This window comes from Chenopodium album, chromosome 16 (genome assembly GCF_948465745.1).
Source record: "Chenopodium album chromosome 16, dcCheAlbu1.1, whole genome shotgun sequence".
Classification (NCBI taxonomy): domain Eukaryota; kingdom Viridiplantae; phylum Streptophyta; class Magnoliopsida; order Caryophyllales; family Amaranthaceae; genus Chenopodium; species Chenopodium album.
The window spans coordinates 5572877-5585136 of NC_137849.1; the positions used below are offsets into that span (position 1 = coordinate 5572877).

General features: G+C 34.7%; 2 protein-coding genes and 1 non-coding gene across 3 annotated transcripts; 1 reads left to right on the forward strand and 2 right to left on the reverse strand.

Annotated features, from left to right (window-relative positions):
* Positions 1-1898: 1898 nt before the first annotated feature.
* Positions 1899-7796, reverse strand: LOC145584766 (uncharacterized). The gene is made up of 3 exons (XM_081641565.1): positions 7479-7796; positions 3144-3266; positions 1899-2361 (listed from the first exon to the last, which is right to left on the reverse strand). The coding sequence occupies exons 1-3, from the start codon at positions 7621-7623 to the stop codon at positions 2144-2146; spliced, it is 486 nt and encodes a 161-aa protein (XP_081497691.1). The 5' UTR covers positions 7624-7796; the 3' UTR covers positions 1899-2143.
* A 1328-nt stretch (positions 7797-9124) lies between these two features.
* Positions 9125-11677, forward strand: LOC145584767 (uncharacterized). The gene is made up of 4 exons (XM_081641566.1): positions 9125-9464; positions 10123-10427; positions 10516-10726; positions 11007-11677. Exons 1-4 carry the CDS (start codon positions 9207-9209, stop codon positions 11505-11507), a joined length of 1275 nt encoding a protein of 424 aa, XP_081497692.1. The 5' UTR covers positions 9125-9206; the 3' UTR covers positions 11508-11677.
* TRNAN-GUU (transfer RNA asparagine (anticodon GUU)) lies at positions 9734-9807 on the reverse strand. Its single transcript has one exon. It is a non-coding gene; the product is annotated as a tRNA-Asn (tRNA).
* Positions 11678-12260: the final 583 nt, after the last annotated feature.

The following is a 12260-nucleotide window of genomic DNA, read 5'->3' on the forward strand; positions in this document are numbered from 1 at the left end:
ATTTGTATTATGTTACAAAGTATTATAAGTCTAGGTCAAGTAGTCATTATTAAGAGATCAAACTCATTATAATTTTAAAATATTTGGAAAAAAATGCGCTCTGTTATGAGTTTTGTGAATACTCAATGTGAATGCCGAATGCATGATTCACTGTAGAAATATAAGGCATTTAATGTATAGGCAATGTTTTTCCAAAGCCTAGTAATCTATATGTTGAAATACATGACTTGTATAAGGCTAGTACTAGAAATGTGCTTTCACTATAAATACTCGGTGAAATGCAATTGCAAATTTACCATTCTTCATTCATCTATATTTGCAACTATATTACAAATAGTGAAAACCTTCTTTCTTTTGCTCTTTCTCTATATATATTTCGGACTAAAGGTTTAAAAATTAGTTTGACCAAGGCCCTCAAGAGTCAAGAGTTCCTGATGTTCATCTATTTGTTGGTTTTCAAAAGTCCAAATACTTATTATTTTGACAAGTAAAAAGCAAGCTGAAGACCAAGACTAAGTAATGATATAGAAGTTGTTGATCCATGACTAAGTCATAGTAACACAGAAGTTTCTACCTCAGCTTCGCCTATCAATTAAATCTACTTTAAGGTCTTTAACTTCACCAAACGAATTTAAGAAATTCAATATCTAACCTCTCAATTTAACTCCTAAAACTTGCTTCATTCACTCAAAAATACAAAGAAATGGCAAACACTAATGTCAAACATAGGCAAGTCTCAACCTCAGACTCAGCACCCACCAAAACAGATGATCATGAACCAAAAAGCCCAACCTCAAAGCCACAATTCAACATTAACATCAACATCTCTTTCTCGTCTGTCTTCAACATACCCTCGACTCCGGAAGCAGCTGCTGCTAGAATCCTAAGAAACTTAGGCACTTTCCTACCATTCTATGTTATTTTCATAGGGGTTGTCCTGTTAATCACCCTTATTCCACAGAGAAAATTCTCATTGTTTCTCTTGCTTGTAAACACAAATTTCACTGTCCTGTACTTGTTACTGTTGCGCGCGTTTCCTAGCTCACTGTTGCTCCATCAATGGATCGACAAGCGACTTATATTTGTTGCACTTGCAGTAGCCACCATGGTTGAGATGATCGTCACTGATGCTGGCCTTCATCTTTTTTTCACGCTTGTTGGTACCATCCCTGTCATACTTATTCATGCTGTTTTGCAAGCTACTGAAGGGTATTCTGTCACTGAGGATCATGTAACAGGAGCTAATGATTATGTTGCTGAGACTGTGTGAGTATAATCTTGTTGGCTTGGGTGAATGAATTGCTGAATAAAGCTGTGTATAAGTTGTTTGACTAAGTAATTGTATTGATATAATGAATGAATATTAATGTTCATACCAATTCAAGAATTTTTCATCATCATCGACTCATCGTTAACAACAATCAACCATACAATATCCGGGTAAAGTAAAACTTAGAATTACAACCCTGTATCGGCATCAGAATTCAGAATTACCTGCCAATAAAAACCATGAACTGTAAGAGCTATAGGAGCAAGCTGAAATCCGAAAAGAATGGAAAATTGTTTTGAATGTTTAAACTACTCTAGGACTTTTCCTAAGAGATTCTTGGGTAAGCATGCTTTCTAGGAAGGCTCCCTCAGTCTAAGCTCGAGATACATACCCATGTAATAAGCTCACCACAAGCACTACAACCTTAAGTAGAATGAAAAGCAGAGGTAGTTGCCTTCCTGCAATCCTTGTGTCAATTCTGCTACATAGTACTAAAGTACTATATGTTGTTTTCAGAGTCTTACAAATGTAACTAACTTGAGCAAACTAATTAGATGGGCAAAGTATAATTTAACTTCTCAAACTAGCTAAAAATAACAAAGTAATAAACAGGACCAGAATCATCCCATTTTTCAACACAGGGAAGTTGATATTTGCCACAGCATGGTAGTTTTGGTTTGTATTAGAATGGACAATAGAGACTGTAGAAAAGATCCTACAATTGTAAAAATCACAAAATCTCAAGATTTAGCAGACAAGAATGGTATCACCCCCCCATATATGATAACTAATACTGAGTACAAACTAAGTTTGAGACTAAACAATCTTCTGAAGTTCAAAACTCAGCTTCAGCTACAAACATAAGAAAAGCGGTCATTTCTTCGGTTGAGGAGGAGAAAGGTACTTGGTGACAACATAACAGTCTGCTGGAGTGATATTTGAGTAATAGTTGTGGATGGTATCTGTGATATCAAAACCGAATTTCTTGTAGAAATTTAGAGCATCCTCGTTATTGGTTTGAACATGCATATAAATCTCAGATATGTTTTGCTTGGAGGAGAGTTCAAGTACATGATTCAAAAGCTTTGTACCTGTGCAAAACCACAGAGAACCCATCAGACAAAAAAGAATTCCACAGAGCAGCACTAAACTAAAAAGTGGCAATTTTTATAGGCTCAAGACCAGACGTATAATCTTTACGGAAAACTTGGAGCAAACAAGGTGCTCCAATATTAAGGGAGTACAGAAGTCAAGGGTTAAGAATTCAGATTTCAGACATACTATCAGATGGATAAACCGAGCATCTATCACAATAGAACAAACTTAAGGGAAATTTTATTTTTGGATAAATGAGGTACAGTAAAAATTCTACCATGATGACTTCTATTATAGATAATCTCAGTTTGGGTGTAGGCTCATAATGAAGTTCATCAAGGATATCTAAAGTCCTCGGCCCAAATAGAGATAGCACCATAATTTGGGTGCTGACATGGAAAATATCAAACAAAGCAAGTCACAACTCACAAGTGCTGATGTGGAAAATATTTCAAACAAAGCAAGTCATAAGTGCTGACGTGGAAAATATTTCAAACAAAGCAAGCCACCTTTAAAATGATGTTTCGTTTTTAAGAATAATTAACTCTTATTTAACTTGACAAACTAGCTGTTATGAGCAATGAATTATAAAATTTGAAACAATCTTGGGGCCATTAGACCAATGTTACCATTTTTATTCAAACAATTGTAAGTTAACATTCTGTATCTAACAAAAGAGCAAAACAGCATAAATCTCACTAACAAATACAAATTATTATTATGATGGATTATAAGATCCATACTTGATTTGACAAGAAAGATAGCAGTATATACTTACCAATACCTAGCCCACGATAGGGTGCCAAAACGCCCAATGTCATAATGTAAACCCGAACAGCTCCAGCATCTTTCTTCTCAAGACGACATGCAATTGCTCCGACACATATATCACTGTAGTAAGCTGCGATTGGAAAACAGATATGGATATAATAGTATTAATTAGTTGACTCAAAAAGAGAAATAATGAGGCTCCAAACAGAGCCTTTAGAAATGGATACCTACATATTTCCCACTCTTTTTGTCTACCCTATAAGCTTACTAATACATACAGATAGGTTCACTGTTGTTTTTAATTTTAATCACAATCAAGTTACTTTTACTACCCATCTTGTTTTTCTTGTGGCCATGAATCATTGTATAGTGTATACTAATTGGGAAATAACTTCACAAAATTCATAAGAATAATCATTGTATTCTATTACTAGCATTTTCGTTTTATTAAAGTCTTTTCATGACTAGAATTGACAAAAACAATTAATTATTATTTCATTTTATCCCAAGTGGGAATAAATATTCTGTCGTGACATTACTGTTCCAGCCAGCAATTGCATCCGTGGGAGAGTGGGCCAGTATATTACCACTGACAGAGTAAAGAACAGAAGTGCCTCTAAAAAGAACAATCCTTTTTGTTAGAAACAGATAATGGTTCTTTTTATATCTGCATCAACAAACACTGTGCCGTAATAAATCTACAGCAATGACTAAATCTTCTTCCATATTCTATAATGCAGGAAAGGCTATTTTTTATATCAATAGGTTAAAAACATGAAAAGAAGAGACACATGAAAGCAAAAACAGTAACTAAGTACCCAACAATTAATGTCTACAATCTAACAAAGACTACAGAGCATTGTTAATTTCAAATTTGCCACGCACAGACACTATTGTTTTTCTTTTTCAAAGATCACAACAATCAGTAGTTCAACACCAATGCCATCAATACTCTTCATCATAGAGCGATTAGGTACTGAAATCTGTATGGCATGATCTTGCATTAATCTACAATTTGGCAGACACAATTTATACATGTACTCCAAGCCACCCCATGATATAAATACTCATTTTATTCTGGTGGTTATGATGTGACAGTTCACAATGCAAAGAAGATTTGCATTCACACCAAAAAGGCATTGGATCCGGTATCCTCTGGACCTATGCCGATACCTAAATCAGAAAGGAGATTGGCACTATAAAGAAACATCGACAGACAGCAAATATAGAAAGTCAAGCTCCAAAATCTTAACACAAATAAGCAGTGTATCTAATGATATTTTTTTCGGGTCTTAAGATAGCAAGATTGAGTAATGTTAAGTCAATACACAGTCTAGAGTTTATAGATGGAAATTAAAGCCAACGTGTTAAGCTGAACCAAGAATTGCTACCTTTCATACCAAGTTTGTCAGCATCCAAATCCTAACCGAAATAGGTGGAGGGATATCTAGGATAGGATCATTGAATCATTTCTATAGATCATAGGTCATTTCTTTAAATAATATATTAAAAAGACAACAACTGAAACTTTTGTATGATTGCAGATTCAGCAACATGAAAAATGATGTTAGGGGCCAAAACAAATGGATACAACTAAGCTTATGAACTAGCAATGGTCTACCACTTGTAAGCTGCTTGAGGTCACAACCGTTCAACTATTGAACTATGTGAACTTTCTGACACATTTCATGAGGTTTTTTACAAAAATTAACAATATACCAGACAGGCCATAAATCCAAATTTTGAAAGAAAAAAAAAGGAAATGGTTAAATGAAAGATTTAGGGGGGGAAAAAAAGGAAAAAAGAAAGCTTGAGATGAACCTTAAGTCAGGGGACAGTTTGATACAACAGATAGAATTAGACTGAGATTTGAAATCTATTCAAATTACATCTTACACCACTACAGAAAAAAGAGCACTGGAACAAAGGTATAAAGTTACTGCATGCTGAGAGCTTAAGGTAACAAACTTAAGACAAAAGAAATGAAATTAAAAAGGAAAAGCAGGACTCAAGTTTTGCATTTTATCTTATATAGCTCGTAACAAGCTATCTAGCTGTTGCAGCTTACCAATAAGTAGTATAAGATGTAGTTGCACGGTGGCTACAATATAGAGTAATGCACTGTATTATATCTTCAAGAAGGAAATTTAACAAATTGAACTCAGGTTTAATAATTATAGTCTATTACTCATAGTAGTGGAAATAAGACTTGCATATACACTAAGCTGAGAAAAAAGAAAAACCTACAAATTTGGATTCATATGGCAAGAGAATCAACATGATAAAAAAGTTTAAAAGACCAAGACTTGAATAGACACCAAGCGAAGAAAAAAGTAGAGAACTAAAAAAAAATGGATTCATCTAGCAAAAGAATCAACCTAATGAAAAAATTAAAAAGACCATCTAAAAGAACTATTCAACGATTCAATGTTCCCATTCTACAATCAAGTACATAGAACCCTTTTTCAGCTATTGGCTGTAAAAAAACTTATATGGAAATACCGCTCTCCAAAATTTTCTAAAGAGCCCCTTTACAAACCTCTCAACAATGTCAGCTCTTTCCATCAAAACAGCAATAATTTCTGGTGAGAAATTATTGTCTCCAAAGAAACAGTACCCAAAGGAAGACAGCCCCGATTAGTTCCTGCTACCCCCACATAGCCATACCCCCCTCCCATCTCTTTCCCTCGAAGAATTCTATTTCTGGTAAAAATGCATTTCCAGTTCTATCCTAACATAGATCACACAGAACCAAAAAGACCTAGCCCTTACTGCCGTGAGCAACTAAAAACTAATGAACAAATCAAAAATTCAATCATGTTACCTTTTTAAATATTCCATTAAAGCCAACTAAAGAAACATGTATGCTAAGCAAAGAGAGAGGGAAAGAATAAGACTCAGATACAAAAAGAGGCAGGCGATAAAAATGGGGAGAAAATGCCATGGCAGGCTAAATCCAATCAATAGGAAAAGAAAGGGCTCGTGAAAATGACATAAAAGACAAGTAGACAACTGTACTAAATCAAAATAGACTACATAGAACAGCAACATAAATGCTCCCCTCTACAAAAACCCTCATAATACTAATCTCACATAGCCACATTATCCTCCCTATAATAGCTTGCTTCATCTAGAATTATCATCAGTCATCACAGCAATGAGTATTACCTTCTTTCCAATTCATAAAATATTGACAAAAGAAAACAAAGCTGATTGGTCATAAATCCAGCATAACTTAAACAAATTTTCACACATCTAAAATCCATAATCAGAAAAATCTTTCTTCAACTAGCTTAACTTTGCACCAGCAAAAACTCTTTTTTTGACAAAAATGCTTCACTTATCTTTCAAATATATGCCTCCATTTGCAATAGTAGCATTCAACCTCCGTCCTTAAACCCTACCCCTCAAAGGCTCAAACCCATGTTAGCCAATTAATCCTTTCTGACAAGGTCAATCAGTACCTTCAGTAGTTCAAAAATCTGAAAGCTCTAGCATGAGACTGCATTTAGAGATGATTGAAGTGTAACAAACTATCCTTAAGGCCAACTGCTCACAAGTACTTTCAAAAGCCTCGTCTGGGGCTAAGGAAATTCAAGCAAACATAGATAATTGATACAACAAGTCAACAACAACAACAAAGCCTTATACCCAAAATGATTTGAGGTCAGCTAACATGAATCGTCATAAGTAACTGTCTGATTAACACAGATAATTGATATAGCAAGAAAAATCAAGGGCATAATGATTTTGAACAATGACTCCCCTATGTAAAATAAACAGCTTCCAATATATAAGTTCAAAATCAACAAAGCGGTAAGAATGTTTGATCAACCAACATACTACCAACACTAAGACAATACTCATAACTCGTGCATAACTAATAACCAAATCGATCCCCTATATTTGTGCAGAGAAAGCTCAATAGTTTACTACAATAAACCTCGTTCCATGACTTCTATTCGTATAAACAAATACATCAAAAACTTCAACTAAGGCAGAAATGAACCCACTTAATCCTAAGTCACATTCAAAAATCAAATCGAAGGAAATCAACAAAAAAAAAAAAAGCATAAATTCCACAAAATCAATATACAAGAATGTAGGAAATCACCCAAATAGACAAAAATGGAGAATTTTCATATAATAAATGGACAAAATTCAATATTTTTTCAAATATCCAGAATAAAAATTCAACATTTTTTCAAACACCCAGAATAAAAATTCAACAAAAACCAACAAAAAATGTGCAATTCTACAGAAATTCAATCGAACAATCATTAAAAAAAAAAATGCGACAAAATGGAGAAACCCCAGATGAAAAAAGGGGGAAAAAACGAACCTAATTTGGTGAATTCACCAGAAGCAAGAGCATCAACGTAGTACTTGTCATTGTATCGAACAGGAAAGAGGGTAACATTGAGCTTTTTAAGCTGCATTATATTCTTGTCCCTTACTCCATCCAACGAAATTGTCACTTCTTTCATCCTTTCTCTCTCCTCAACTAACCAAAAATTATACTTTTTGAAGAAAAATGTTCAAGCTATGAACCCAGAAATCGCTAATTACTGTGCTGAATCCTACGATTGAGGATTGCAGGAAGGAAAGAGAGAGAAAGAGAGAGAGGAGAAGGGCGAACAAGGGCTATTAATTTTGGGCATAGGAGGAGTCAATGCCATCTTACAAGTAACTACTTGTATACGGGTCGGGTTTAACCCTTTCTTCACGGGCTCAACATAGAGGAACCCATATATTGGTCTAGAAGGGCTAGAAAACTTTATTCTTTTGAGCTTCTGGGCAGAGCAAAACTAGTTTTAGAATAGCATAGCAGAGCATGTTCCACCCAGCAGAATATAGCATATTTCAGCAGAGCAAATCAGCTTTAAAGAACAAGGTTGAACTCTAAGAATAAAGGTGTTTAATGAGTCATTTGATATTCGTCTATTTAGATGTGAAATATTAGGTTTCAAGTTGAGCATGATATGTTTGATTAGATTTGATTTGGTTAAATCGGTTTTGTCAAATTAATTAAGAATTGAATCTTGCTTAAATATTTGCTTACTTCGTATCTATAACAAAAACTATTTAGGAATAGAATTTATTGAGTTTTTCACGAGCATAAATGAACATACAATTTTGTCTTGATATTAATTTAATAAAAGCAAACATAAAGCAATTCATTATACTTGTATTAGATAAAGTGATAAACAAGTGATTTACTATTCCAAACAGAAAATATTACCACTTTCCATTTTAATTGATCCTTTTCGTTTTTAGCCACACAAGTTAATCAGACTTAAAAATCAGGCCCGTCTTTAGACATGTTTTTTCTCACACACGGAATAGGGCCCCAAAAATCAGGGGCCCATAATTTTAAAAAATAAAAATATTAACCATACATATTCACCTTCTTCCTTACAAAAGACCACCATTTCCAAACTAAAACCTAAAAATTCATCTTTGATTATGAAGATATAATTGAGGATTTTGCTTCAAAGAATATTAGAAGGATGACACTTTTTAACTAAAAAGTTTTTGTTTGTTGTTTTATTGAATTACTATTAAACTTAGTTTTATGGATATTTAAGCTCTATAATAATTTGTAGTACTGTACTTGAAAAAAAAAAACCATTTTATAATAATAATAATATTTTTAACCTTTTAAAATAGTCTTCTAAAAATTGAAGGGCCCAATTTTAATAGTTAGAACAGGACCACCAAATTATCGGAGACGACCCTGTTAAAAATGCAATCAACTTACAAAAGCTACGAGTTTACAGCTATTAATCAATAAGGACATTAACATATAAAACCAACAACGATTAATTAATAACGCATTCAGTTCCAAACCCATTTATTGAACACAAATATTAGCTAATTGTCAAATAAGGCCATAATTTTAAAAGTCTAGAACTATTGCAAACAAGTGGCAAACTCCAACTCAAACTTTGCACTTGGTGGGTTTAAAGACAAAAACTTTTTAAATTTTTGTAGCATCTTCTTCAACTTCTAGTAGTATCTCCTCACTAACTTAGAGAGAGAAAGAGAGAAGCAAAAAACAATAGACAAGATGACGAGTAGAAGTGAGAAGGGGCAACAACCAAAGGCAGTGGTGGTGGGAGGAAGCATAGCTGGAGTATCGTGTGCGCACGCGCTATTATCCGCGGGTTGGCAAGTTGTTGTGGTTGAGAAATCAGTTGGGCCCACTTCTGGAAGCCCAACTGGTGCTGGGTTGGGCCTAAACCCTTTGGCCTGCAACATCATCACCTCTTGGCTCGGTGATTCTGCTCCTCTTTACAAGGCTACCTTGCCTCTTACCATTGACCAGGTCTTTATAGTTTTATTCATTTTATATGGTTTTGATATTGGTTCGTTCCGGTATTATAACTTTGACGGAAATTGATTTGCAATAATAAGGAAAAAAAAATACAAGGATATGGGTTTTGTGTGATTTATGTCTAAGTAGAGTACATTTTATTTTCCTTACAATTATAAAATTAGATTGCATTTTTTTTTTTTTTTTTTTTTTTTTGAAGAAAAAATTAGATTGCATTTAGTTTTTAGGTGTTTAAGAAAAAAGGAGGGAAAAAATGAGAACGCTAGAAGGAGGGGTCGAACCTCCGACCTTGTGGTTAACAGCCACACGCTCTAACCAACTGAGCTATTCCAGCTTGTTGATTAGATCTGTCTAGTTAAAATATTTGTACAAAAAACAATCATGTGTAACCAATTAATCCCCTCTATTATGATTTTATATATGAATCATGATACTCCATCTTTCCTGAACTATTATTCATGTTGTGTTGATCCACATCATGCCGCGATTTCTCAAAGTGATACTAAACAAACATTAGTAGCTAACTTACTCGATTCAATATTAGTTGTCACATTTTCGCAACCTCTTACTATATGGCATAAATATTTCACGCAAGTGAACTTCAACGTTAATAAACACACATTCGTTTGGGTGTTGATTCTTGATACAGAATCAAGTAACAGACATAGACAAGAAGATTACTCGAACATTGACAAGAGACGAAGAATTCAACTTCAGAGCAGCTCATTGGGCTGATCTTCATCACCTTTTATTAAGCTCATTGCCTTCAGAAATTTTCTTATGGGGTCATCAGTTTCTGTCATTCTGCATTTCTGATGACAAGAATACAGTCACTGTGAAGGCAAAAATACTTAAAACAGGCGAAATCACAGAAATCGTTGGTGATCTTCTTGTTGCTGCAGATGGATGTCTCTCTTCAATTCGACAAACATTTCTTCCCAATCATAAACTGAGGTTCTAGTTTTTCATTTCATCTGACTGCATTAGTATTGTTACTTCAATTACGATACGAGTTTTGTTGATGAAACCATCAGTTTTACAGGTATGCAGGATACTGTGCATGGAGAGGGGTGCTTGATTTTTCAGGGAATGAAGACTCTGAGACTATAAGAGGGATTCGAAGGGTGTATCCAGATATCGGAAAATGCTTATACTTTGATCTTGGACTGCAAACTCATTGTGTTTTTTACGAGCTTCTGAACAAAAGGATGAATTGGATTTGGTACATCAATCAGCCAGAGCCAGATATTAAGGTAAAAAATCAAATTTAAGCAGACTCATCAGTTAGCAAATACTCATAGTAATTAGTGAGTTAGTGACAATTAACTGATTGAATTATGGTATTGATTTTTGGTAATTATCTGACAGGCAGCTAATAGTAGCATGTTACAGTTACCTCAAGTACCTATGTCGGACCCTTGGATTTTTTATTCCTTAATATACTTGCCAGATGCTCGTATTGAGAGTTACAATTTCTTGCAGTCTGGGAGCCATATTGTATTAATATTGTGTACATGTGAAACGTGCTTTTAGGCAAGTTCGGTTACTTTGAAAGTGAGCAAAGAAACAATCAAGCAGATGCAAGAAGATGCAGAGAAGATATGGGTTCCTGAGCTGGTAGATCTCATTAAGGCTACAGAGGAACCTTTTGTCAATGTGATTTACGACTCTGACCCTCTAGATCAGATCTTCTGGGACAACGTTGTACTGGTTGGAGATGCAGCTCATCCCTCGACTCCTCATTGCTTGAGAAGCACAAATATGTCTCTTCTTGATGCAGCTGTCTTAGGCAAATGTCTCAAGAAGTGGGGTTTGGAAAATCTGCAGTCTGCTCTAACAGATTACCAGTCTGCTCGATTGCCTGTTGTTGCTAAACAGGTTCTCCATTCTCGGCGTGTTGGCAGGATCAAACAAGGTCTTAATCTTCCTGATTGCCATCCTTTTGATCCGAAGAATGCTACTCCTGAAGATTGCTTTGAAATCCAACAAAAGAGTGTACCTTTCTTTAGCATTCCTAACATACTGCTAAATTAGCAACTGAAAGTTGGTGATTAATATCCACTACATCATAGTAGTGCAAACAGAGCTTTTTTTCTTAAAAAGCAATTGCACAATGTGCTACACTGCTGTCTACCCTGAGTATATGGCGTGTTCCCAAGAACTTGACTGGTTCACGTCTTTAAAACCATGAATTTCCTTCAAAACTGACCTTTTTTGCATTAGATTTGTTATTGCATTTACACTTTACAGTACTAATTTTCCTGATGTAAGCATCAAATCTGCAAGTTTGCAGGCACTGCATGAAGAATATGTTATATATGTCTGAAGTTCCCTCTACATTTTGTTCAAAATGATTAAGCGCTATACGCCTATAACCATGTCTGGAAGTATAAATGATTTCCGAATGCCAGAACGATTAAGCGCCATAACCATGTCTGGAAGTATAAATGATTCCTGAATCCTATAATGATTAAGCGCCATCATAACCATGTCTGGAAGTAGAAACGATTCATGAATACTACACAGATGATAGATACTTGAGATAACAATCATTGGGTGGTAAAAGATCATTTAACAATGAGGGTTTTGAATATTTTGGATCAGTTCTATAGAAAAAAGGAGATATTGATGACAGTGTGATTCACACAATTAAATCCATGCGACTCAAATAGAGAGCAACAACTTTGTAATGTGCAACTGTAGTATATACTTCAACAGCTAAAGTAAAAACTATTTCTACCCGTAAGACAGCTACTCGACCATCAATTTTACAATATACAAGTGCAA

What these genes read in the sequence shown, in the direction of transcription:
- LOC145584766 (XM_081641565.1), bottom strand. Translation starts at nt 7,623, where the DNA reads ATGAAAGAAGTGACAATTTCGTTGGATGGAGTAAGGGACAAGAATATA. An exon ending in TGGTGAATTCACCAAATTAG is followed by an intron (nt 3,267 to 7,478) that starts GTTCGTTTTTTC and finishes TTCCAATCGCAG; the next exon opens with CTTACTACAGTGATATATGT. An exon ending in CTATCGTGGGCTAGGTATTG is followed by an intron (nt 2,362 to 3,143) that starts GTAAGTATATAC and finishes GGTTTTGCACAG; the next exon opens with GTACAAAGCTTTTGAATCAT.
- LOC145584767 (XM_081641566.1), top strand. Translation starts at nt 9,207, where the DNA reads ATGACGAGTAGAAGTGAGAAGGGGCAACAACCAAAGGCAGTGGTGGTG. An exon ending in CTTCCCAATCATAAACTGAG is followed by an intron (nt 10,428 to 10,515) that starts GTTCTAGTTTTT and finishes TCAGTTTTACAG; the next exon opens with GTATGCAGGATACTGTGCAT. An exon ending in AGCCAGAGCCAGATATTAAG is followed by an intron (nt 10,727 to 11,006) that starts GTAAAAAATCAA and finishes ACGTGCTTTTAG; the next exon opens with GCAAGTTCGGTTACTTTGAA.